The 27541-nt window shown below is 45.5% G+C and overlaps 1 protein-coding gene across 1 annotated transcript; it reads left to right on the top strand.

Moving 5' to 3' along the window:
- Nucleotides 1-10864: 10864 nt before the first annotated feature.
- FBXL3 (F-box and leucine rich repeat protein 3) lies at nt 10865-26991 on the top strand (the record flags this gene model as incomplete). Its single annotated transcript, XM_079535270.1, has 4 exons — nt 10865-11227; nt 17542-17664; nt 20259-20430; nt 26348-26991. The coding sequence occupies 4 exons, from the start codon at nt 10865-10867 to the stop codon at nt 26989-26991; spliced, it is 1302 nt and encodes a 433-aa protein (XP_079391396.1).
- Nucleotides 26992-27541: the final 550 nt, after the last annotated feature.

The raw sequence follows: 27541 nt of genomic DNA, 5'->3' as shown, positions 1-27541 counted from the left end.
GGGGCTGCAATGGTGGAGGCCCCAGGACCCTGAGCTATACCTGCAGCCCATTACTGTTCTGTACTGTTTGGTGCCCCTGCACCAAACTGCCTCCATTTTGCATGAATCCCTCATGAAGCTACCTGCTTGTAGCTTGGCTTCTATCACTGCAGCTACTTGCATGAACGAGCACCATCCTTCGGCATGGGAGGAAAATCACAGAATCATAGAATCATCGAATCACAAGGTTGGAAAGGACCTACAAGATCATTTAGTCCAATTATCCTCCCACAAGCCACTAAACCGTATCTCATAGCTGCTCATCCAGACGCCTCTTGAACACTACCAGGGATGGCGACTCCACCACAGAATCACAGAATCACAGAATTGTAGGGGTTGGAAGGGACCTCCAGAGATCATTGAGTCCAACCCCCCTGCCAAAGCAGGTTCCCTACAGCAGGTCGCACAGGTAGGCATCCAGGCAGGTCTTGAACATCTCCAGAGAAGGAGACTCCACCACCTCCCTGGGCAGCCTGTTCCAGTGCTCCGTCACCTCACTGTAAAGAAGTTCTTGCGCACATTTGTGTGGAACTTCCTATGCTCCAGTTTCTGGCCGTTTCCCCTTGTCCTGTCTCCACTCACCACTGAAAAGAGTCCGGCCTCGCCATTCTGCCCCCCACACCTTAGATACTTATAAACCTGGATCAGGTCCCCTCTCAGTCTTCTTTTCTCAAGGCTGAACAGGCCCAGTTCACTCAGCCTTTCCTCATAGGAGAGATGCTCCAGGCCCTTCACCATCTTTGTGGCCCTCCGCTGGACTCTTTCCAAGAGATTCCTGTCTTTTTTGTACTGGGGAGCCCAGAACTGGACGCAGTACTCCAGATGAGGCCTTACCAAGGCAGAGTAGAGGGGGAGGATCACCTCCCTCGACCTGCTGGCCACGCTCTTTTTAATGCACCCCAGGATGCCATTGGCCCTCTTGGCCACAAGGGCAAGACTCTACACTTGCTTTTGTTAAACCTCATCCATTTTTTTTCTGCCCAGCTCTCCAGCCTGTCCAGGTCTCGCTGAATGGCAGCACAGCCTTCAGGCGTGTCAGCCAACCCTCCCAACTTCGTATCATTAGCAAACTTGCTGAGGGTGGCCACTATCCCCTCATCAAGGTCATTGATGAAGATATTGAACAAGACCAGACCCAGCACCAACCCCTGAGGAACACCGCTAGTTACAGGCCTCCAACCAGACTCTGCCCCACCAACGACAACCCTCTGCGTTCTGCCAGTCAGCCAGTTTTCAACCCACCTCACTGTCCACTCATCTATCCCACACTTCCTCAGCTTTGTTATAAGGATGTCGTATACCTGACCAGGCCACAGGCATCCGGTTTCCCCAGTAGAATACTGTGAGAGATCGTGTCAAAGGCTTTGTTGAAGTCTAGATAGACTACGTCAACAGCCTTTCCCTTGTCTACCCATCTGGTTACCCAGTTCCCAGTTGTAGAAGGAGAAGGAGGTTGCTGCCTGAGGGTTGGACTCAGTCATTTCAGCATCCTTAGCCCACAGGAGCTCTCAGCATCTACTGTTTCCACCTTCCCTTCTGAAGGTTCATTTCTGAGTCAGCACACTGTGCCTTTGTGCCCACCTGCTCATGCAGTTTATCCTTTCTGCTTAGTCAGCTGCCCCATAAAGGAGTTCCGCTCCACAAAGCCACATTCCTGGCTCTCTCCAGCATTATCCTTCCCAACTTGCCAGCCTTTGCAAGAAGGAAGGTGGGCACCAAACACATTGCAATGCAAACAATGCTTACCCCGTAATGGGGAGATGCCTGGAGGCCTGCAGATTCAGATGGTTCACTGTGATGGGCAGGGTACAGTCCACCAGTAGTAATACGCCATCTTAGTAATTCCTAACAGGCTTAGAAACATGACTGGTGAACCTGTATGACAGCCCTTTAAAAGTACTTGCTCAGAGGCAGGTTTTGTCAGTGGACTCTGTCAAGGAGCAGCAACACCAGCAACCTGCATTAGGATGTCCGTGCAGGAGCCAAGGTACCCTCTTTCACTACCTAGTTACCAAGGCATTCAATCCTAACACAAATGCCAGCCCTCTCTTAGCAATTAACCTGTTTGGGATTTTAATTTCACAATTGCTATCTTGCTAATCTAATTAATTCCTCACCTGCTGTCAGAGACAGCTAAACTGTTTTTCAGGAAAACCCACAGGACAGAAAATTGCTGTAAAACACAAAGCTCCTCTACTGGTAGCATGTCAGGTCAGCCTGACCTGGCACTATCTCTTTGCAGAAGAAGCCTCAAGTACTGTTCTCAGCTGGTGATCCATGGCCCGTGCCATGGAAATGCTCACCTCCCGTGTGTGTTGTCACTGGCACAGCTCACCACACTCAGCCCATCTGTACTGAACTCCTGCTCAAAGCAAGGCTGAGATGTTACTGCATCAGAAATGAAAATTTTATTATGTAATCCTACAAAACATGGAATGTCAGCTTTTCCTGATGAAGAAGCCACTAGAGTTATCCAGCTGGAAAAAAAATCACTATAGACTCTAGCAACAGATGTATCCAGACAAGGAGTTCTGAGAAACCTTTTACAGCAATTCACCCCAGCTCTTACTGCAGTACAGGCATCAATACCAAGAAATCAACCTGCTGCAGGCAACACTCCATCCTGCTGTCACTCATCCTTAGTTCTATCTATCTTCTTATTTTTCTGGGCCCATGAGAAGCATCAGAAGGTCCTGTGTGCAAGACTTAGGTTGAGACCCTCTGTTTTAAGGACCATTTCAGCTGCAGCTGGCTCCTTTTTTTAAAAGGGTGAGTTTCAGCTCCTGTTCTATTTGGCTTTTTGTGTGTGTGACAGATGCTGTGTACATATTTTGACAGTCCCTAGTACTGTATTCTAGCACTGTAAATGCTTCCTGCTTCCTAGAAAACCTTTCCTGTATGGACATACCAAAATAAAAAGGGAAGCTTCTCTAATGATATCCATCAATGGAAAACATTTGGCATAAATGAAAAACAAGCTTGTCTTTCCTGTATTTTTCAGTAGTCTATCGAGGAATAAAGTGGTCATGAGTAATTCAGACCAGGTGTGCCAGCCACATTCCACAAGTCTCCCCGTGTTTTCCACAACTTGTATCTTCATTAAATTGGAATGGGCTACCTATGTCCTTCTTGCAAGCCTCACATAGTACCCTCATAATAGTTGGTTTTGGTCTACTTAATTCTTATTTAACTCTCTTACAACTCAATTTTTTTTCACATCTGCATTTTTTTTCCTAGCCAGACACAACTCATAGAATCATAGAATCACCAAGGTTGGAAAAGACCTCCAAGATCATCCAGTCCAGTCATCCACCCATCACATCACCAGTATTTCCCCACTAAACCATGTCCCTCATCACAAAATCTCTATGTTCCTTGAACACCTCCAAGATCAGGGACTCCACCACCACCCTGGGTGGCCCATTCCACTGTCTTGGAAAAGCAGCATTTGCTAAAGTCTAGCCTGAATCTCCCCTGGCACAACTTGAGACCATTCACTTCAGTCCTATCACTGATTACACAAAGAAAGAGGCCAATCCCCACCTCACCACAACCACCCTTCAGGAAGTTGTAGAGAGCAATAAGGTCTCCCTGAGCGTCCTCTTCTCCAGAACAATCCCAGCTCTTTCAGCCACTCCTCATAAGACCTGTGCTGCAAAACCCTCACCACTTTCGTTGCCCTTCTCTGAACGTGCTCCTGGGCCTCAGTGCCTTTCTTGTAGTGTGGGGCCCAAAACTGAACACAGTACTCAAGGTGCAGCCTCACCAGAGCTGAGTACAGAGGCATGATTACCTCTCTGCTCCTGCTGGCCGCACTATTTCTAATGCAGGCCAGGATGCCATTGGCTTTCTTGGCCACCTGGGCACACTGCTCATCATATCCGGCCAACCATTGACCAATATCCCCAGATCAGTTTCCTCTACACAGTCTTCCAGCCACTCTGCCCCAAGCCTGTAGTGTTGCTGGGGATTGCTGTGGCCAAACTCAGGACCTGTCACTTGGACTTGTTGAACTTTATGTCATTAGCCTCAGCTCAGTGATCCAGTCTGTCCAGATTCTGCTGCAGTGTCTTCCTACCCCCAGGCAGATCAACACTCCCTGCCAACTTGGTGTCACCTGCAAACTTACTAAGGGTGCAGCCAATGCCCTCAGCCAGGTCATCAATAAAGATACTGAAGAGGACAGGCCCCAGCACTGACTTCTGCAGAGCACCACTTGTAACTGGTTGCCAGCTGGATTTAACTCCATTCTCCACCGCTCTCTGGCCCCTGCCCTCCAGCCAGTTCTTACTTAGCCAAGAATGTACCTATCTATGCCACGGGCTGTCAGCTTCTGCAGGTGAATACTGTGCGAGACAGTGTCAAAAGTTTTGCTGAAGTCTAGGTGGACTACATGAACAGCCTTTCCCTCGTCCACTAGATCATAGATGGAGATGAGGTTGGTCATGCAGGACCTGCCCTTCGTGAACCCATGCTGGCTAAGTGTGATCATCCAGTTGTCCCATACATGCCACATGATCCAGTTGGTTGAGGTTGGCAGAGAAAGGTGCTACCTCAGAATCCAAGAGCTCTATAAACATGTCTTTGCCCAGAGCCAGCCTTGAGGTGCTCATCAGGTGCCATAAGAAGATGCCTGCATCACCAGCTGCTCTTAGGTTTTCTTTTACTCAATCCTGGCAAGCTCCCCTATCCTTATGCCTTGCTAGCGGTCACTACAGGCACTGTTTGCAGTGCTTTCCACCATATCCTGCACCTGAATTGGCTCCATGCAGAGCTGCAGCTGCTGTTCACGCTGATTCTGGCTGCTACACCACCAACTAGTGTGATGCACAGATTCCTTCTGCACATGTTCTCTTCTCCTCCTACACACAGTGTGCCTAAAACAAACACAAGCAATTACAGAAAAGGAAATAAGGGCACAGGAATTGAAGCAAACTACTTTCAATTCTGAGAATCAGGAAGTAAAATAAAACTGCAAAGCAGCGCAATAAATCTCCCTCAGTATGACATCATACCTACACACAGTGTATTATGGGTTATAAAATAATGTTACCTCAAAACACTGAGATAGCAGCCCTGTTACATCTCCTGAGTCTTCTATACAGACCCCCCAAAATATTTTTTTTTTCCAAAAGACATTCCACTCACTTTTCAAAAGACATTTTCTGGAGAACCAGAACTTCATCACAGCAGTCACATAGCTATTATATAGCACATAGCTATTACAAGCATAACTGAGTTGCTCATTAACTCTAAAGGAGATAACTCAGCTCTCAACCCAGTTTTCCTGAAAAGCTGAAGGCTAGACACCAAGACTTAGACAAATACACATAGAATCATAATAGCTGAGCTACAGTAAACCTCTCAGGACATCTTGAGTTTGAGACAAATGATTATTCTATTATATAATTTCAATATTAAAATGATCGTTTGTCATGGGAAAGAATTGCTGTTTGTATACAAGTAATTTTTCTCTCACCAATAATATCAAGGAACTAGATCAAAAGTAACAGAAACAAATCAAACAATCAAGCTTATCTTTAACAGCCTTCATGTAAGCAAAGCTGGAGATATGTTTTTATGTGAGCTGTTTCATGAGGAACTGAGAGACACTGACATCTCAGAGATCACTGAGGAACTGCTACTCTGTGTCAACACCACTTCAAGAGGGGGAAATCATTGGGTCACAACCAACTATTTATAAGAAATCTCTGATGGAAATCAAGAGTGGAAACAATTTCACAATTCTGTATGTTTTGGCAATCTCAACTTTAAAGATTTCAGCCACTTAAAAGACTGAATAATGTGCTGTATGCAATGCAACACATTTGCAGGGGAAACACACCAACATTCACAGCCAAGGAGAACTGTCATCACTTTACATCACTTTATCTTCTTGGTAGTACCCCAAGACCTTCACTCTGAGAGCTGCTGGACTCACTGATATTTGCTTCACAGAATTGCAGGGGTCGAAAGAGACCTCTGGAGATCATTGAGTCCAATCTGCTGCTGAAGCAGGTGCCCAGGTTATAAAGGAAAGCGTCCAGGTGAGTTTTGAATATCTCCAGAGGAGGAGACTCTACAACATCCCTGGGCAGCCTTATCCAGTGCCAGGTCATCCTCAAAGCAAAGTCGTTCTCCTTCACGTTCAGATGGAATCTCCTGTGTTCCAGTTCTCGCTTGCTGCCCCTTGTTCTGTTGCTGGGCATCATTGAAAAGAGCCTGTCTCTACCCACTTGACTCCCACACTTCAGATATTTATAACCACTGATAAGATTACCCCCCAGACTTTTTTTTTTTTTTTTTTTTTTTCCAGGCTGAACAGGCCCAGGTCTCTCAGTCTTTCCTCATAAGGGAGATGCTTCAGGCCCCTGATCATCTTTGTGGCCCTCTGCTGCACTCTGTAGAAGTTCCCTGTCTTTCTTGAACTGCAGAATCCAGAGCTGGACACAGTACTCCAGATGTGGGCCCTCCAGGGCAGATTAGAGGGGGAAAATTACCTCCCTCGGCCTGCTGGCCACGCTCTTTAATGATATCTCTTGGTCACAAGGGCACACTGCTGACTCACAGCCAACCTGCTGTTCACCAGAACACCCAGATCCTTCTCCACAGAGTTCTTTTCCAGCAGCTCAGCCTCCTCCACTATATTAATCCCAAAGGCTAGCCTGACATCGGGCTTTCAAATAACGGACAGATTCGGGTTCGGGAAGACCCAGCTCCTCCACAGCGTTGCCCTCGCTAACTTCTCTGCGCTTCCCACCTCCATCCCCTGCCCGCAGAGCACCGCAGAGCGCGTACACCCACGCCCCTAACGGCTGCAGGCGACCGTTGGGGCGGCCATTACAGGCAGCCCCGCCCCCCGGCGCCTGGGGGCGGGAGGGGGCGCGGCACTACGCAGTCCCCTGCCGCCATTTTGGTTGGGCTTGCGTCGCTTCCGCTGCCGCGAAGTAAACAGAGAGAGAAAAAGGGGGAGTGCAGCGGAGCGGTGGGACGAGGCGAGCTGAGCCGAGCGGGACGTGCCGCCGCGCGAAGAAGGCGTCGGTGGTCGGCTGCGGTGGAGGGGCTCATGTGGCCGGAGTGGAGGCGGCGGCGCGGTCCGAGCCCCGGTTGATGAGAGGCGCAGCAGGGAGCCGCCAGGTGAGCGGCTCTGGGAGAGTGGCCCGGCCCGGAGGCACCCGTGGCAGTGGCGGCGCCGGGTGCTGAGGGTGTCGCGGCAGCTGGGGCTGCCTCACAGCCTCCTTGGGACAGGGAGGAGCAACCGGAGCCGTGCATGGCTTTTAGTGGTGTTTGTTTGTTTGTTTTTGTTTTTTAATTATTGCCGTTGTTTTCTGTCCGCACGTTGCTCGGCGTTTCCGACGGCGTTGGGCTTGTACTGTGATCCTCCTGCCCGTCGGTGGCTGTCAGACTCAAAAGCAGGCTGCTATGACGGGTTGAGGTTTGTCTGGAGAGCCTCGAGGAGTCGTGCATCTGGGTATTGTACCTCTGTAGTTTGATAGCGTTGGTTGTTTTTCTGTCATTCTGTTTGTTTTCCTGCTTCAGTCGACAACTTTGCTTTAAAATTTGTGATGGTTACAGTAGAGGATTGGGGAAACAGGTCGGGTGTACATCCTGGGAGTGAGCTGAAAGGAAGAGTGATGGCTTGTGTGTTGAAGGAAGTGTTAAACCAATGCTGACTGAAAAGCAGCATGTTACAAATGCTGATAATTAGTACAGGCAATTAGTGTACAGGGGCACGCCCGTGTGAAATCTTGCATCAGTACTTTCCTTATTGAACTTAGATATTTCTCTTGGCCTTGGAATCAAAATTCAGCCAATTCTTTGCAATACTGGATGTGTAAATGAAAGGAAGCGTAGCTACCAGTTTCATTTGCCTTTTCTTGCAATAGTTTTGCAGAAAGGCTTACTTTCCTAATTGACTTTTTTGGTTTGTATACAGCATTAGAGAAAAAATGCATTGGAATGGGTTGCCCAGAGAGATGTCCTCGGAGACATCCAAGATCAGGCTGGATGGGGCTCTGAGCAGTGTGCTCTAGCTGTAGGTGTCCCTGTTCACTGCAGGGGAGTTGGATTAGCTGATCTTCAAAGATTCTCTCCAGCACAAGTGGTTCTGTGATTCTTTTATTTACAGGAGAATCTGAAATGTCGGTAACAAGAAAGTTGTCTGGAAACATGTCTTTCCATCCCCTACTTGTTAACCATGCATTTAGAATGCATGGCATTGTGTAGTCTTGGAAGGTTGTAACCTGAATTGGATCATCAGTACAGCTCTAGGATGACCATGTTGTCTCCTTCCCTTTTGACTGTCTTTTCATGGAGTACCCTGCAGCTTATTGAGTGTGTTTTGAGCTATAGCCAGTGTATATTAACTGCTTAGAACTCATCCAGGCTGGTCTGTGTGCTGTAAGGTGCAGCTTGCAAGTTGATTGGTGCTTTTAGCAGTCACATCCTGGAGTTCTTTCCAAGTGGAAAAAATTCACACAATTCTGATAGGAGTTAATTCCTGGTCAGTTCTCTGGAGAAGTGCCAGATGTGCTGCTTGTGTCTTTGAAAAGATGACTTAGTAAAAATTGTACCTGCACAATGGTATTCCCCCCCTCTATGTGTGACGGGGGAACAAATCCAGAATTTGACCCTCTGAAGCTATGCGTAGAAGTAGTGTGCTGACTAGAAAACGTGTGTGTGTGTATTAGCTTATCTTCAAAAGACAAGGCGCTCTGTAATAGAAGATGTGGAGAGCTGTGTCAAACATTTACCTTCTGTAGTTATTACAGATAGACATGAAATGGATTTGGAAAGATTTAAAGGCATCAAGCATGCTGCTTCAAATTTAGCACCTGAATAACTTGTTTATGGTAATTGCTCATTAGAATGTAGTTGTTTTGAGTTTATCTTCAATGTGATGTTTGAAGTAGTATTGCATTTTGGGCTAGTTTATTGCAGACAACACTTTTGTGCTATGCTTAGTGTTTACTGTAAACATTAGCATGATGGATCTCCTGTGAGTTTACTAGCCTAATTAGCAAGTTGCTTAAATATTTCACCTATTTTCAGTAGCAAAATAGAGTTCCTTCATCTTTCTGCTAGCTGAAGATGATATGTTGCTATATTCAGTTTTCCTGCATACCAATATGTGCAAGTGAAGGTAGCAGCTCAGCAACAAAGCTCTTTCTTAGGAGAGCTTGTTTCACTGCAGCAGCAATATTTGGCATGGGCTTATAGCCATGAGCTGTGGACCACAGTAAGTAGTTGTCAGCAAGTGAGAGGAGACTTTTGCTCTCCTGTGATCTTGTGATTGCTGCCAGCGCTAGTAGGATTAGAGAACCAGGAGACTAGTGGTGTTCATCAGTCTTTGATGACTGTGTGTTCAGCTTTGAGCACAACATTTTATTTCCAGACCTCAACTGATAGGTTGCTATTATCTTGTGAGTAGGAGGTGCTATTTAGGTGTTTCATGGGTACTCGAGGAGATGCCCACTTTGGGAAAACAATCCATGATGTGGTGGATGTTAAAACTTTTTTTTTTTTTTTTTTTTTTTTTTTTTTTTTCCCTCTTTAAAAGACTTCTAGACTTTTGCTTGGTTGCTGTTCATGGCATAGAAAGTTAATCATCTAGATAACAAGTGAACTGGACAGGCATCCGTTAAACTTCATTTGAAATTCCATGCCTTAGGGAGCCATGCAGAAAATAAACTGGGGAAGTTGGCTGGGGGGGCTGCTGTTACTTAGGGTGTGGCTGGGCATAGGTCAGTGAGTGACAAGTAATTGTGTTTTGCGTCATATCTTATTTCTTACTTTCCTTCTCCTTTCCCTCTTTCTTATTAAGTTGTCCTTATCTCAGTGTATGAATTCTTGTACTTTTACTTTGTTCCATCCCCAGAGTTCTCCCCCTCATCCTGTCGAGAGAACACATGGATCAAAACCTGATACTGAATTTCAGATGTACATATGTGTGATGTGTTTCACATGTGGTGTTTTTTTCATCCGCAGTATGTAATATAAGGTATCAGTAGTACAAGTGGGGGATGAAGTACATGCTACTGAGAATGGAGTAACCTTTGGATTCAGACTTGTTGAATTTAATATAATTCAGAAGAAAGTTTACTGATTCCTCTAATCTCCTGTTCTGGGGAGAGGCAGAGGGAGTGCTGAGCCTCTCAGATTTTTATTGGTGATCTTTCACAGTCTATTAATTGGTTGGAAAAATGAAAACTTTTTTTTTTTTTTTGATGACATGTTTTTAAGGATATTGATTTAAGACTAACATGCTGAAATAACATCTTTTGCTTAAAGAAATTAATCCTACTTGAGAATAAAAACAGATCAGATGCATCTGCAAGCATTAATACATCGATTTTAAAAAATTTCTTAGTACTTCAATTTGAACTTTTGTCCTACAAGTTCAGATGGTGTTGTTTCTGGTGTGTGTGGGGGGAGAGCACTGAATGAGTGTTCAGAATATTGTTTGGAAGAACACTGATGAGAAAGTAAACTAATAATGGGCAAACTAGTGGAACAAGTTAGGTGTAGAGCATTCTCAGATAAGTGGAATACTGAGAGTTGCTGTTGTGTGTGGATTGGCTGTGGTAATGGTTATAGAAGTAACATTAAAGTTATTTGTTTTGGTGGTAATAAGACTTAGATTGCTATTTCACACTTACTGGTACTTGATGGTTTTATTTCCTTTCTGTAACGAAACAGACCTCTGGAAAAATGTGGTTGCAGAAAACATGCATCTTTTTGTCCATGGTTTTCTATAAACATTAGGTTTATTTGAGCTCTGTTACATTTACACAGTTCATGGAAAATGTGTTCTTATCTTTGTAGAATGAAACGAGGAAGGAAGACTAATGAGGCCAACAGCAGTTCATCTGAAGAGACAGCTGAAAAAGAATCCAAGAGGCACAAGAGCGTAGATGACAAAGCCACAGTTGTACAGAGTCCTGACTGGGGTAACCTGCTCCAAGACATTATCCTGCAGGTATTTCAGTACTTGCCCCTTTTGGATCGTGCTCATGCATCACAGGTCTGCCGAAGCTGGAACCAGGTGTTTCATATGCCTGATCTCTGGAGGTGTTTTGAGTTTGAACTCAATCAACCGGCTACATCTTACTTGAGGGCTACACATCCTGAACTGATCAAGCAAATAATAAAGAGGCATTCCAATCACTTGCAGTATGTAAGCTTCAAGGTAAGGTATTTTATAGGTTTTTCTTATAATAACTTTCTAAAAATTAATGCAAGTTAGATTTTGTTTCTTTTTTTTTTTTACTTTATTATGAATGTTTCTAGGAATTATCTCTGATACTTGAGATAGTTTCGGTGGCTTATCTAATTAAATATTAAAGCATGAGAAATATTAATATCAGTAATTGACATAGTTATGACGTGATCTTTGTTATTAAGATCCTCAGTTATTAAAGAGGGAATGTGGCAGTTCTCAGTCTGGAAGACTTGGTTTTCAGGTTCAGTATACTGGATAGCAATAAAGGCTTCTTTGAGTGTTAGTAGCAGTAAGAAGGCCAGGAAAAATGTTGGCATGCTGCTGGATGAGATGTCAGTGTCCTAGTAATGGAGGACATTAAGAATGTAGCAGTAATGACTGTAGCAAAGAAGGCATTCAGTAACTCTTAAGACTGCCCCTCAGGAATCCCAGATGCTAGAGGTAAGAGAGGGAGTCTGAGGAAGGAAAAACTTGGTTGGGGAGCTGTTCAGAGATCGCTTAGGCAAATTCAACACATGCAAATTCATGAGCCATTATAGGATCATGGAATAATTAAGATTGGAAAAGATGTTTAAGATCATCTAGTCTGACTGTCTGCCTACCACCAGATTGCCCACTATGCCATGTCTCTAAGTACTTCATCTGCCCTTTTCTTAAACACATCCAGCAACGGCAACACCACTGCTTCCCTGGGCGACCTGATGGTGTCATCCCTGGGTTCTGAAGGAGCTGGCTGAGGTGGTTGCCGAGCCGCTCTCCATCATATTTGAAAAGTCGTGGCTCTCAAATGAGGTCCCGGATGACTGGAGGAAGGCTCACGTCACTCCCATTTACAAGAAAGTGAGCAAGGAGGACCCGGGGAACTACAGGCCAGTGAGCCTCACCTCTGTGCCTGGAAGAGATCCTCCTGGATGACATGCTTGATCACATGAGGAATAAGTGTGTGATCTGAGACAGCTAGCATGCACCAGGGGAAAGTCATGCTTAACCAATCTGGTGGCCTTCTATGATGGAGCAATGGCATAGGTGGGCAAGGGCAAGGCAACCTATGTCATTTAGCTCGGCTTGTCAAAGGCCTTGCTCATGGTCCCCCACCACATCCTTATCTCCAAACTGGAGGGATGTGGATTTGATGTGTGGACCACTCGATGGATAAGAAACTGGTTGAAAGGCCGCAGGCAGAGGGTGGTCTCAATGGCTGTATGTCCAGGTGGAGGCTGGTAATGAGCGGCATTCCCCAGGGGTCTGTCTTGGGACCGGTGCTCTTTAACATCTTTATCAGTGACATCGATGATAGAATCGAGTGCACCCTCAGCATGTTTGCTGATGACACCAAGCTGAGTGGTGCAGTTGACACGGTGGAAGGAAGGGATGCCATTCAGAGGGACCTCAACAGGCTTGAAAGGTGGGCCTGAGTGAACTTGATGAGGTTCAACACTGCAAAGTGCAAAGTTCTGCATTTGGGCCGGAGGAATCTGGGAGGCAGAATGGCAAGGCCAGACTCTTTTCAGCAGTATGTGGAGACAGGAGAAGGGGAAACAGCTGGAAACTGGAGCATATGAAGTTCCACACAATTGTGCCCAAGAACTTTACGGTGAGGATGATGGAGCACTGGAACAGGCTGCCCAGGAAGGTTGTGGAGTCTCCTTCTCTGGAGATATTCAAGACCCACCTCAACGCCTACTTGCAACCTGGTGTAGGGAACCTGCTTTGGCAGGGAGGTTGAAGATTCTTGATCCTTGAGGTCCCTCCCAACACTTATGATTCTGTGATCTCCCTCAAGACTATCTGCTCCATAACCTTCCCTGGCACAGAGGTCAGGCTAACAGGCCTGTAGTTCCCCAGATCCTCCTTACAACCCTTCTTGTAGATGGGAGTCACACTGGCAAGCCTTCTGGGACCTCACCAGTCAACAAGGAGAGCAGATTATGCAGATGCAGATTATGACCTTGTTGTTATTTCCGAAACATGGTGGGACCACTCCCATGACTGGAGTGCTTAGATGGTTACAAGCTCTTCTGAAGGGATAGACAAGGAAAGAAGGGTGGTGGTGTGGCACTTTATATTAAAGACTGTTTTGATGTAGAAGAGCTTGGGGTTGGGAATGATAGAGTGGAGTGTCTATGGGTAAGGATCAGGGGGAAGGCCTGTAGGGGTGGCATCTTGGTGGGGGTCTGTTATAGACTGCCTAATCAGGACGAAGAGTTGGATGAGGCATTCTACGAGCAGCTTGCAGAAGTCACGCAATCACCAGCACTTGTTCTGATGGGAGACTTCAACTTCCCTGATGTATGTTGGAAATATAATATAGCGCAGAGGAAGCAGTCCAGGAGGTTTCTAGACTGCGTGGAAGATTGCTTCCTTACGCAACTGGTAGGAGAGCCTACCAGGGTTGGTGCCCTGCTAGAGCTGCTCTTCACTAATAGAGAATGACTGATGGGAGAAGCGAAGGTTGGGGGTGGTCTTGAGCAGAGTGACCACAGAATTGTAGAATTCTCCATTCTTGGGGATGTCAAAAGAGTGGCCAGCAGAACTACCTTCTTGAACTTCCAGAGGGCAGACTTTGACCTGTTCAGGGAGCTTGTAGCGCGGGTCCCTTGGCAGTCGCTTCTTAAGGGTAAAGGGGCCCAGGAAGCCTGGACGCTCCTCAAGACCGAAATCTTAAAGGCACAAGAACAGGCTGTCCCTGAGTGCCGTAAGGCGAGCTGTAGGGGAAGACGACCGGTGTGGATGAGCCAGGAACTACTGTTGAGACTCAAGGAGAAAAAGAGAGTCTACATCCTCTGGAAGAAGGGACAGGCTGCTCAGGGAGATTACAAAGAGGTAGCTAAGGTATGCAGGAAGGAAGTTAGGAGGGTGAAAGCCCAACTTGAGCTCAGGTTGGCCTCTGCAGTAAAAAACAATAAAAAATCCTTTTATAAATATATCAACGGGAAAAGAAGAATCAAAGATAATTCTCATCCTATATTTGATGCAGCAGGGAATGTGGCCACTGAGGACAAGGAGAGGGCTGAGATCCTCAATGCCTTCTTTACATCTGCCTTTAACAGCCAGATCAGTGATCTTCTGGGCTTTTTATGCCCTGATCTGGAAGTCTGGGACGCTGCTCAGAATATGCCCCCAGCAGTTCCGGTGGAGACAGTCAGAGAGCTCCTCCTCCATCTGGACAGTCACAAGTCCATGGGACCGGATGGGCTGCACCCTCAGGTGCTGAGGGAGCTGGCGGGGGTGATTGCTGAGCCCCTCTTGGCTATCTGTCAACACTCCTGGTTAACTGGTGAGGTCCCAGAGGATTGGAGGCTTGCTGATGTGACTCCCATCTTCAGGAAGGGCCATAAGGAGGATCCGGGGAACTGTAGGCCTGTCAGCCTTACCTCAGTACCAGGGAAGGTTATGAGCAGATCATCTTGGATGAGATTGCACAGCATGTACTCAGTGTCCAGGGGATCAGACCCAGCCAACACAGGTTTGTGAAAGGCAGGTCGTGCTTGACCAACCTCATCTCTTTCTTTGACTGGGTGACTAGACTGATAGATGAGGGAAGGGCTGTTGATGTAGTCTTCCTAGACTTCAGCACAGCCTTTGACACGGTCCCTCACAGGCTTCTTCTGGGGAAACTGGCTGCCTGTGGTCTGAACAGATATACACTTCTTTGGGTAAGGAACTGGCTACAAGGCCGTGCCCAGAGGGTCGTGGTGAATGGAGTGAAGTCCAGCTGGCGACCCATTTCAAGTGGTGTCCCCCAGGGGTTGGTACTGGGGCCATTTAATATCTTTTTTGTTTAATATCTTTTTTGATGACCTAGATTAGGGCATTGAGTGCACCCTCGGTAAGTTTGCAGATGACGCCAAGCTGGGAGGTGGTGTTGATCTGCCTGAGGGTAGGGCGGCCCTTCTGAGGGATTTAGACAGGCTGAACCACTGGGCTGAGGTGAATGGGTTGAGGTTTAACAAGGCCAAGTGTTGAGTTCTCCACTTTGGGCACAACAACCCCATGCAGCGTTATAGGCTTGGGGGTGAGTGGCTTGATCATAGACTCATAGAATCACCAAGGTTGGAAAAGACCTAAAAGATCATCCAGTCCAACCGTTCACCTATTCCCAATAGCTCCCACTAAACCATGTCCCTCAACACAACATCCAGCCTTTCCTTGAACACCCCCACTCTCGGTGACTCCACCACCTCCCTGGGTGGTCAGGCACTGGAATGGACTGCCCTTTCTGAAAAGTAATTACTTCCTCATGTCCAGCCTGAATCTCCCCTGCCGTAGCTTGAAGCCATTCCCTCTGGTCCTATCACTAATGACACGAGAGAAGAGGCCGACCCCCAGCTCACTACAACCTCCCTTCAGGAAGTTATAGAGAGTAATCAGGTCTCCCCTGAGCCTCATCTTCTCCAGGCTGAACATTCCCAGCTCTTTCAGCCTCTCCTCATATGGCCTGTGTTCCAGACCCCTCACCAGCTTTGTTGCCCTCCTTTGAACATGTTCCAGGGCCTCAATATCTTTCTTGCAGTGAGGGGCACTTGATGAGTGTGAAGAAGAGAAGGACCTGGGGGTGTTGGTTGATGCTTGGCTGAACATGAGCCGACAGTGTGCCCAGGTGGCCAAGAGGGCCAACAGCATCCTGGCCTGCATTAGAAGCAGTGTCGCCAGCAGAAGCAGGGAGGTGATCATCCCCCTGTACTCAGCACTCGTGAGGCCGCACCTCGAGTACTGCGTTCAGTTTTGGGCTCCTCACTACAGGAAAGATGTTGAGGTCCTGGAGCGTGTCCAGAGAAAGGCAACGAAACTGGTGAGGGGTCTGGAGCACAAGTCTTATGAGGAGCGGCTGAGGGAGCTGGGATTGTTCAGTCTGGAGAAGAGGATGCTCAGGGGAGACCTCATTACACTGTACAACTTCCTGAAGGGAGGTTGTGGTGAAGAGGGATTTGGCCTCTTCTCCCAGGCAACAAGCAGGACATGGGGCAATGGCCGCAAGTTGTATCAGAGGAGGTTTGGGTTGGACATAAGGAAGAATTTTTTTCTCTCAGAGAGTGGTCAGGCACTGGAATGGCCTGCCCAGGAAGGTGGTGGAGTCACTGTCACTGGAAGTGTTCAAGAGGCGTCTGGATGACATGCTGCGTGATATGGTTTAGTACAAGTGGTGGCAATGGTGATGAGGAGACGGTTGGACTGGATGATCTTACAGGTCGTTTCCAACCTTGTGATTCTATGATTCTATGGATAATGGCAAGCAGCTCAGCTATCTCCTCTGCCAGTTCTCTCAGCACTCTCGGGTGAATCCCATCTGGCCCCATGGACAGTTCAGCTGGAGTAGTAGGTCTCTGACTGAGTCCTCCCGAATCGCAGGGGTTCTGTCTGTCCCCCAGTCGAGACTACCAGGTCAGAGAGTGGAGTACCCTGAGGATACTTTGTCTGACCTTCAAAGACAGACGTAAAGAAGGCATTCAGAACCTCTGCCTTCTCCTTATCTTCAGTGATCACATTCCCAGCCTCATCCCGTAAAGAATGGAGATTCTCTTTAGTCCTCATCTTACTATTCAAATGGAAAATGAATGTTTATCAGATCTAAATCAGTTGCTGGCATGTTAGCATGACTTGTGATAGGCCTAAAATTGATCTTGTGGTTACGTAGGCTTACATAGCTGTCATGAGATTTGTATGTACAAGGCTGTTCTGGAAGCATATCTGTACGCGTTAGGGGAAATTGACTGGAAGTACATTAAGTGATTAAATTTTGTAACAAGCTTTACAGAATATCCATAGCATATCTGTTGTGGTATTAATGGTGGAGACCTAACTTTATAGCTTCAAATAATAGTGTACTTAATTCTCTAGAAGCTCTTCTATGAGCTTAGTCACCATAAAGGAAGCAAGTGGCTTTCTTGCACAGAGGACAGTTTCTAGTATTCCCACATTTTGATAACAAAGAAAACACATTGATAGGTTCTGGAGCCAAAAGAATCTTCATGTATTTTTTATTTTATATGGATTAAATGCTTTGGAACAGACTGTGTAGTTAGTCTCTCATCATGCAAAATTTTACCGGAATATTTAGTAACCTGCTAAATTGATAGCAAATTATATTGGGTTTTTGATGTCTGTCTTTTAGAGAAAAATAAAACAGGACATTAGTGAAATTCCAGTGCATTTTTTTTTACCATCATATGACAGAAAATACAGCGGAAAAAAACCCATGGAAAACAGAGTTGCTTTATGTCAGTACTGGTTGTATTTTGATGCAGTGTTTTCTGATTCAGTACATTTACTTCTGTTTTAAGGTGGACAGTAGCAAGGAATCTGCAGAAGCAGCTTGTGATATTTTATCGCAGCTTGTGAATTGCTCTCTGAAAACTCTTGGACTAATTTCAACTGCCCGGCCAAGCTTCATGGATTTACCAAAGGTATTTGAATGCATGTAAATTTTTGTAGAAAAATATTGCATTGTGAAAAGCTATGTTGTAAAAATGAGCCTTTGGCAAAAAAACAAAAACAACAAAAAATAAACTTTATTATTGAGCTCGACTAAGGGGAAGAACTGAGATGATCTACTGAGATGGGTAACTAAAGTTTCATTCATTCTCTGCATCACATGAGATGCTAGTTCAGATCTTGTTCTAAGTATTCCTGTCTGTTAGCTTTGGGCAACATGCTTTAAGTCATTAGCCTTGAGGACTTATTAGGAGAATGATTATAATCGAAGAGGTAGAGTTTAATCTGTGGGAGCTTGCTGTAGCAATTACAGCCATTGGTAAGTATATTTTTTACATTCATATAACTTTAAGGAAATCTTTATTACTTGATGTCACATAGTTAAGTGCTCGATTCAGAAGCAAACTGCATCATATCTATGAAATCTGACAGACTTTTTTTTTTTTTTTTAACTTGGCTTGTTTATCCAAAACTAGATTGCATTAGAAGGTCCGTTATCTAGAAGTAAAAAAAAAAAAAAAAAAAAAAAAAACAACCAGCAATCCCCTCTTATATGCTTCTAAACAAGCAGTCCTGCTAGTGAAGTAGAAGGACTCTGTTGCTGAGGAGCTGAGGGGCAGCTGTGGTAACCTGGGCAGTTCTATGCAAGAACATTATGGATGTCTATCAGCCTCAATTCTTGAATCTAGCCCACATGTATGTCAAGAGCCAGTTAAAATTAGGCTGTTAGCTGGATAAGATGATGTCATTGCTGATGTCAACAAGGACAAGGAAGAGGTAGGGACAACCTCAGGAAAATAAGTAGGATATAGGGTTTAAGTGAGGTTAGCTGCAGAAGGATTATCAATTATTATCCTTGTTAGTGATCACAGACGTGTCATGTACTTTTCTTGAATATGTGTTTTTAATCCTTAATTTTCGAAGACATTTTTCAGATCTTTGAGTTTTTTTTGTACCTTTTTTTCTTTCAGTGTGCTTTGAGACGTGACCGTTAGGAAACCTAAGCATAGTGCGAACAATACTTAGTCTTAATGTGTTTAACAATATTTTGTCCATTCAGCTCTTACATATTTTATTCTTGATCGGAATGCTACTTCAGCTCTTCTGTGTTTTCCTCTGGAGTCGTGTTGTACAAGCTAAAGAATGAGTTGTAGTCATTCATGCTGTAGACTTATGAAGTGTCAGTTCTTCTAAAATACAGACTTCCTTTTTATTACCAATAGGTTCACGTGTTCCTTCTAAAAATATATTCAAGATGCGCCTAAATCAACTCTTGAGAATAATTTGCCTTGTGGTGCTTACGACGCAAAGAACAATTGCCTGTCTTCTATTAATTCTTTGAACTGTGGTTTCAGATGAGCTGATTTTCTTGAGTTCATTTCATTTTTCTTTTCAGTATCCTTCTTAGAGGAGGTTACATTTTAAATCCAGAGTATATCAAACACAGTACCAGCACTTTCTGAATACAAAGTGAGAATATCAGTTATCATCTTTTTCTCCTTGGTCTGTAACATACGTAATCAGAGTATTGTCAGTGTACTTGGGAGTGGTGCCTAAAGCCTCATGCTTCTGATCTGAACATTCAGTTTTCATTTACGTGAACTGACATTGCTGGTTTATTTAATTTGAAAGTATTCTTGTTCTAAATGTAACAAAAAGCACATTGTATAAGAATGAGCAGTACCATTGCCAAGCCTTTCCACATAACTGTATTCAGTTCGAGCAACATGAACAATCCAGAAACGATACTGGAATGAAAGTAACAGGTACATTTGTGGAGTAGTTAATATAATGCATAGGAGATGTATTTTCTTTACTTCTTCGGTAAATCTTTTAAGAAATTGTGATTATAAGCTAGTTATTCACTTCCATAGTACCAGAAGTCTGCTCCTTTTTCCATGATTTTTCAAGTGAAGGCATTCTGGGCTGTCTTTCTTTACTAGTGATTTTCAGTTGTTACCCAGAGATGCTCAGGACCTCGAACACTGGACCTACACTAATTACTGGTTAAGTAGCATAAATAATTGATCATCTGTTCCTTGGCTGTGAACCACTCCTGTCAGCTTTCTAAGATTCATTCCTACCCTATGTACTCTGCCAGCCAGTAGTACCATTTGCCTTTGGGCACATGTAACAACAGTACAGGCTTGCCGCACTTGAGCGCATCTCATCAATGCAGCCTAACTCACACTGCATGGGAATTTTTACTCAGATGCTGCTTTAAGAGCACTGCTTCTAAATTATTATCTAAATTTAGAGTCTATATGCTTTCTCTTTGGTTGTGGTTTTCCTATAGCTTGAAGTTTACATAGTGGATTGTACTGGGTCAGTTTCTCAGGTTTTTTTCTGTTTCATGTTAGACATTCTGGTTTGCCAAATAATTAATATGATAAGAAAAGTTATTAAACTTTTCCTTGCTGAAAAATGTATACTATTTTTGATTGTGATATCAGGTTAAAGACTTACAGTAGCTGCTGAAAGTCAGGATATTGTATACAACTATATACAGTACAAAACTGCTAAGATTTTTCAGATACCAGTGTTTCATTTAAACTTTCTTTTCCAGTCTCACTTTATTTCTGCACTGACAGTGGTGTTCGTAAACTCCAAGTCACTCTCTTCACTTAAGATCGATGATACACCAGTAGATGATCCGTCTCTCAAAGTGCTAGTGGCTAACAACAGTGACACGCTCAAACTCTTGAAAATGAGTAGTTGTCCTCATGTGTCTCCAGCTGGTAAGCAACTGTTCTGTTTACTTTACTGTATGCTTTCAATTTGGTCAAATCTAATGAGCCCCTGAAAAAAAATAGTGTGGGTTGAGTTTAGGGTTGAGTTTAAACACCCTCCTACCTTGTGAAACGGTCATTGCTGCAGAGACCAGCTTCAGGGCAGGTAAGACTGCACTGGGTAAGGGACCTAAAGCAAAAGGCTGACCAGAAAGCTCTTTCTGTGGCTTTTTTGAAGTCAACAAAAGCACTGTGGTGGTGCAGGGGGGCTGGCAGCAGCTGGCAGCTTGTGGGCAGGCTGCTGAGTCAGTTGGGGTGGAGCCAGCAATGCCCTCTCTTACCTCTGAGCTTGACCTTGACCCCTTTCCGCGAGGCTAAAAGCAGCTCTCGGGAGGGCAGAATCTAGCTTGCGCTCACCTAGCGTGCCAGGTAAGAAAAGGGTTTTACTGTCCACCCATAACAGGGAGGGAAGTCAGAGTGTGAGTGCAGCCCACACTGCCAATTATTGTATCAGTAGGTGTGGGAGGTTGGTCTTGTGGCAGGGCATGTCAGTGTTTTTGTCTTAGCTTAGGAGACCACTCTCCTACTGACAGACCTGGAGACCCCAGGTTCAAACATGGTCTCTGCCAGACAGCATGCTTGCCCCAAGAAGACTGTGGCAACCCAGACAGAGGGCCTGCCCAGAAATGTGATGGTTGAGGTCTCCGGCTGCAGGGAATGCCTAAGCCTGCTGCTGCTGGGAGAGGATGGGAAGGATGACACCTGAGTGAGGTGCAAGCATGTGGACGAACTGCTCAGCCTGGTGGTGGAGCTTAGAAAGGAGGTAGAGAGATTAAGAACCATCAGAGAGCATGAGAGGGAGATAGACTGGTGGTGTGACTCTGCCAGAAAGAAGCAGAGATTGCAACCCCCAAACTGTAGTGGACCTTGTCTCTTGCCATGGTCAAACTGAGAGAGCCAGCTTGAGAAGAGAGAAGGAATAGCAGCAGGTCGCAGCTCAGAGATGCAGGCGGTGCCCATCCTGACCTACCTTGGTTACCCAGGTGCCTGTATGTAATAGGTTTGAAGCCCTGAAACTGGAGGGTGAGGTGGCTGAGAATGAGGTGGGAGGATTGCCTCCAAGCTTTTCAAGCATGGAGCCGACCACCTCTCCTTAAAAGACTGCCTCCTTCAGTAAAGAAAGGAGGGTGATAGTCATAGGTGACTCTCTTCTGAGAGGAACTGAGTGCCCAATATGTTGGCCTGCTCCTACCCATAGGGAAGTGTGCTGCCTCCCTGTGGCCTGGATCAGGGATATTTCTAGAAAACTTCCTAGTCTGGTCTGCCTCTCTGATTATTATCCTCTATTGATAGTCCAGGCTGGCAGTGATGAGGTCACTAACAGAAGCCTAAGGACTATAAAAAATGATTTTAGGGGACTGGGGAAGTTAGTTGATGGAGCAGGCATACAAGTAGTATTTGCCTTTATTCCTATGGTGGTGGGGAAGGACTCTGAGAGACTCAGGAAAACTCACCTTATAAACACATGGCTGAGATGCTGGTGCAAGCGCAAAGATTTTGGGTTCTTTCATCATGGGGCTGTCTTCTTGGCACTTGGTATGGGGGCTGCCGATGGGTATCACCTATTCCAAAGGGGGAAATGGATCCTTGCCCAGGAGTTGGTGAGACTTGTAGAGAGGGCTTTAAACTAGATCGGAAGGGGGAAAGGGATAAAACCAGGCCTGCTAGAAATGAGCCTTGGGGAATGGTGATGGGATTAGGGGTGAGGCGAGGGGCTCAGCTGAAGTGCATCTACACCAATGCATGCAGCATGGACATCAAACAAGAAGAGTTGGAAGCCACTGTGCGCCAGGTTAACTATGACCTAGTTGCCATTACGGAAACATGGTGGGACCTCTCCCATGACTGAAGTGCTGCAATGGCTGACTACAAACTCTTCAGAAGGGATAGGCAAGGAAAGAGGGGTGGTGGCCTGGCTCTCTATACTAGAGAGTGCTTTGATGTCATTGAACTTGAGGCTGGGGATAATAAGGTCGAACCCCTATGGGTAAAGATCAGGGGAAGAGCTGACAGTACAGACTTCCTGGTGGATGTCTGCTACAGACCATCGAACCAGGATGAAGAGACAGATGAGGAATTCTATGAGCAGCTGGTGGAAGCTGTGCAGTCGACAGCCCTTGTGCTCATGGGGGAGTTCAGTTTCCTCCAACATATGCTGGAAATACAACACAGCACAGAAGAAGCAGTCTAGAAGGTTTCTGGAGTGTATGGAGGGTAACTTTCTGATGCAGCTGGTGAGATAGCCAATGAGAGGAACTGCCCTGCTAGACCTGCTGCTCGCAAACAGAGAAAATCTGGTGGGAGATGTGGAGGTCAGGGGCTGCCTTGGACAGAGTGACCATGAAATGGTAGAGTTCTCGATTCTTGGTGGAGCCAGGAGGGGGAACAGCAAAACTGCTACCTTGGACTTCTGGAGGGCGGACTTTGAATTATTGAGAAGGCTAGTAGGGGGAATCCCCTATGTTCCAATCTTAAGAAAGGGGTCCAAGATGGCTGGTCATTCTTCAGGAAGGAAGTCTAAAAGGCACGGGAGCTGGCTGTCCCCCTGAGCTGCAAAATGAGCCGTGGGGAAGAAGACTGGCATGGATGAATAGGGAGCTATTCTTGAGGCTCCGGGAGAAAAAGAAAATCTATCTCCTGTGGGAGAAGGGACAGGCAACTCAGAAAGAGTACAGAGAATTTGTTAAGATGTATAGAGAGAAAATCAGAAAGGCAAAAGTCCAGGTTCAACTCAAACTGGCCTCTGGGGTAAAAAGGAACAAGAAACTCTTACATAAATACATCAACAGTAAGATGAGGACTAAAGAGAATCTCCATTCTTTACTGGATGAGTCTGGGAATGTGATCACTGAGGATAAGGAGAAGGCAGAGGTTCTGAATGCCTTCTTTACATCTGTCTTTAAAGGTCAGACCAGTTATCCTCGGGGTACTCCGCTTTCTGACCTGGTAGTCTCGACTGGGGTGCAGACAGAACCCCTGCAGTTCGGGAGGAATCAGTCAGAGGCCTACTACTCCAGCTGAATTGTCCATGGGACCAGATGGGATTCACCCGAGAGTGCTGAGAGAACTGGCAGAGGAGATAGCTGAGCTGCTTGCCATTATCCATCTGCACTCCTTGTTGACTAGTGAGGTCCCAGAAGGCTTGCCAGTGTGACTCCCATCTACAAGAAGGGTTGTAAGGAGGATCCAGGGAGCTACAGGCCTGTTAGCCTGACCTCGGTGCCAGGGAAGGTTATGGAGCAGATAGTCTTGGGGGAGATCACAGAATCGTAGGGGTTGGAAGGGACCTCAAGGATCGTGAATCCCCAACCTCCCTGCCAAAGCAGGTTCCCTACACCAGGTTGCAAGTAAGCGTTGAGGTGGGTCTTGAATATCTCCAGAGAAGGAGACTCCACAACCTTCCTGGGCAGCCTGTTCCAGTGCTCCGTCACCCTCACTGTAAAGAAGTTCTTGCGCACATTTGTGTGGAACTTCATATGCTCCAGTTTCCAGCTGTTTCCCCTTCTCCTGTCTCCACATACTGCTGAAAAGAGTCTGGCTTTGCCACTCTGCCCCCCACACCTGAGATATCTATAGACCTGGATCAGGTCCCCTCTCAGTCTTCTTTTCTCAAGGCTGAACAGGCCCAGTTCACTCAGCCTTTCTTCATAAGACTGATGCTTCAGGCTCTTCGCCATTTTTGTGGCCCTCCGCTGGACTCTTTCCAAGAGATCCTTGTCTTTTTCGTACTGGGGAGCCCAGAACTGGACACAGCACTCCAGATGAGGCCTTACCAGGGCAGAGTAGAGGGGGAGGATCACCTCCCTCAACCTGCTGGCCATGCTCTTTTTAATGCATCCCAGGATGCCATTGGCCTTTTTGGCCACAAGGGCACACTGCTGGCTCATGGCCAACCTGTCGTCCACCAGGACACCCAGGTCCCTCACTTGCAGAGCTCCTCTCCAGCAGGTCATCCCCCAACCTGTACTGGTGCATGGAATTATTCCTCCCCAGATGCAAGACTCTACACTTGCTTTTGTTAAACCTCATCTGGTTTTTTTCTGCCCAGCTCTCCAGCCTGTCCAGGTCTCGCTGAATGGCAGCACAGTCTTCAGGTGTGTCAGCCAATCCTCCCAACTTCGTATCATTAGCAAACTTGCTGAAGGTGGCCACTATCCCCTTATCAAGATCATTGATGAAAATGTTAAACAAGACCGGCCCCAACTCCGTCCCCTGATCACGTGGCATGTGTGGGACAACCAGGTGATCAGGCCCAGCCAGCATGGGTTCATGAAGGGCAGGTCCTCCTTGACCAACCTGATCTCCTTCTATGATCTAGTGATTTTTTTTTTTTTTTTTTTTTTCCCACGGGACTGTTAATATTATTAGATTGCTACAAACTGTTGAAGAACTTGAACTGAATCAAAAAGGTGATGAGTTGCACAAAAGCAGTTACTTGCTAATACACTTAAAGTGTATAATGTGTCTTCAAAGTGCAGATTTGAGGGAGAGTAGATGTTTGGTACTAGATCAGTTCTTAAGAATTGTGTTCTTAACAATAGTGCAGGACAGAGAAGTAGTTTGAGTACTGCTGCTGGGATGATCAGTATTGAACTTACCTTGTATCTTCTGTATTTAATGAAAATGTAGCATTCATTAAATGTCTGTTCCTTGGGTGGCAGTCGGATTTTGTTCTTGGCTGCTTGATCAGATATAGTCATGGGCAGTATGCTTCCAGGGTGGGTGAATCTAATGAGGTTTAACACAGCTAAGTGCAAGGTTTTGCACTTGGGCTGGAGGAATCCCAGGCATATATGCTGACTGGGAGGAGCAATCTTTGAGAGTAGCCCTATAGAGAAGGACCTGAGGGTCTTGGTGGATGAAAAACTGAATGTGAGCCAGCACTGTGCTCTTGCAGTTCAGAAAGCAAATGATATCCTGGACTCCATCAGAAGAGGGGTGGCCAGCAGAGAGAGGGAGTTGATTGTCGTTTTCTATTCTGCCCCTGTGAGGCCCCATCTGGCATATTGTGTCCAGGTCTGGCACCTCCAGTACAAGAAAGACAGCTGTTGGAGAGGGTCCAGAGTCGGGCCCCAAAGATGATCAGAGGGCTGGAGCACCTTCCCTATGAAGACAGGCAGAAGGGGCTTATTCAGCCTGGGGAAGAGAAGGCTGCGGAGTGACCTCATTGCAGCCTTCCAGTACCTAAAGGGAGCCTGCAAACAGGAGGGGACTCAAATCTGTGAAATAGTAGAGAACAGCAGGACAAGGGGAAATGGTTTTAAGATGAAAAAAGGAAGATTTAGGTTAAATATCAGGGGGAGGTTCTTTATGATGAGAGTGGTGAGGTGCTGGAACAGGCTGCCCAAGGAGGATGACCCGTCCCTGGAGGTGTTCAAAACCAGGTTGGATGGGGCCCTGGGCAGCCTGGTCTAGTATTAAATGGGGAGGTTGGTGGCCCTGCCTGTGGCAGGGGGGTTGGAGATTCATGATCCTTGAGGTCCCTTCCAACCCAAGCCATTGTATGATTCTGTGATTTATTATGAACTTGCATTTATAGATAGACTTACGGCAGGATGGAACAGTTAAGAGTATGTAAATCTTATGTTTGCCACATACAAGAATCAACTCCCAAGGGAAAGTATACAACACATAATATATGTATATCTTACTTTGCACAAAGAAGTCACACGACGCTGGTCACGTGACAAAAGATTCGTGTTTTGGTTGTCCAGTAAGATTTAATTTTAATATTGGATAATGATTCTATATTGAAATGCATATTCTTTGCAACTTTTTGATATACAGAAACAAATTCTTATGTTTCTTATTCAAGTACTGGTATATTTACCTGTATAACCCATTCCGTAATGTTCTGCTTTGCAAGGAATCCTTTGTGTGGCTGATCAGTGTCATGGTTTACGTGAGTTGGCGCTCAACTACCATCTGCTGAGCGATGAGCTGCTGCTCGCCTTGTCTTCTGAAAAACATGTCAGGTTAGAACACTTGCGCATCGATGTTGTCAGTGAAAATCCTGGACAGACTCAGTTCCACACGATTCAGAAGAGCAGCTGGGACGCTTTCATCAAGCATTCTCCTAAAGTGAACTTAGTCATGTATTTTTTCTTGTATGAAGAAGAGTTTGACCCATTCTTTCGCTATGAAATACCTGTCACTCACCTTTACTTTGGAAGATCGGTAAGCAAAGATGTACTTGGCCGCGTTGGGATGACGTGTCCTCGGTTGGTTGAATTGGTCGTGTGCGCCAATGGATTACGGCCACTGGATGAGGAGTTGATCCGTATTGCAGAGCGGTGCAAGTATTTGTCAGCTGTTGGCCTAGGAGAGTGTGAAGTCTCTTGCAGTGCCTTTGTTGAGTTTGTGAAGATGTGTGGCGGCCGTCTCTCGCAGCTTTCTATTATGGAGGAAGTTCTGATTCCTGACCAGAAATACAGCTTAGAGCAGATCCACTGGGAAGTTTCAAAACATCTCGGTAGAGTCTGGTTCCCGGACATGATGCCTACGTGGTAACATCCTGAAAAGACTTTAGGGCAGACAGAATAGCACCTTATGCTTACCGTCTTGTAATTTATTGTATAAGCTTAATTGATACTGTAGTTTATTATTGTAAGTCACTGCAGCGTTTGATAGAATTTCATTCAGAAACAATTTGTGAAATTCAAATAATTTAAAATAGAAATCATAAATATCTCTAAAACCTTTCTGCATCCAATGATGGATTAGATATGTTCTTTTTAATTGATAAATTAGGAGTTTTTTAATTTCTATTAAAAAACATTGAAATGTAACTGTAAAATAACTTCAATATCCTGAACTTCTTTGATTTAAATACTAATACTGAACACAATTGGATTTGTTATTAAAAACAAAAAAAGAACCCTGCAAGTTTCATGCTCTGTTGCAGACTATAGCATGATTAAATCCAGTCACCCAGGTGACAGGGTTAAGAATATATGGAGAATTTAGTAGGCTGTGAAATGTATACATTGTTTATATTAAGTGGTAAAAAGCAAGATCAATATATAACAATATAGGTTAGAAAATTAAAATACTGAATTTG

This window comes from Tetrao urogallus (assembly GCF_951394365.1).
Source record: "Tetrao urogallus genome assembly, chromosome: 1".
In the NCBI taxonomy this organism is placed as follows: domain Eukaryota; kingdom Metazoa; phylum Chordata; class Aves; order Galliformes; family Phasianidae; genus Tetrao; species Tetrao urogallus.
Note: the sequence above shows the minus strand (reverse complement) of the source record. Positions and strands in the feature narration are given on the sequence as shown.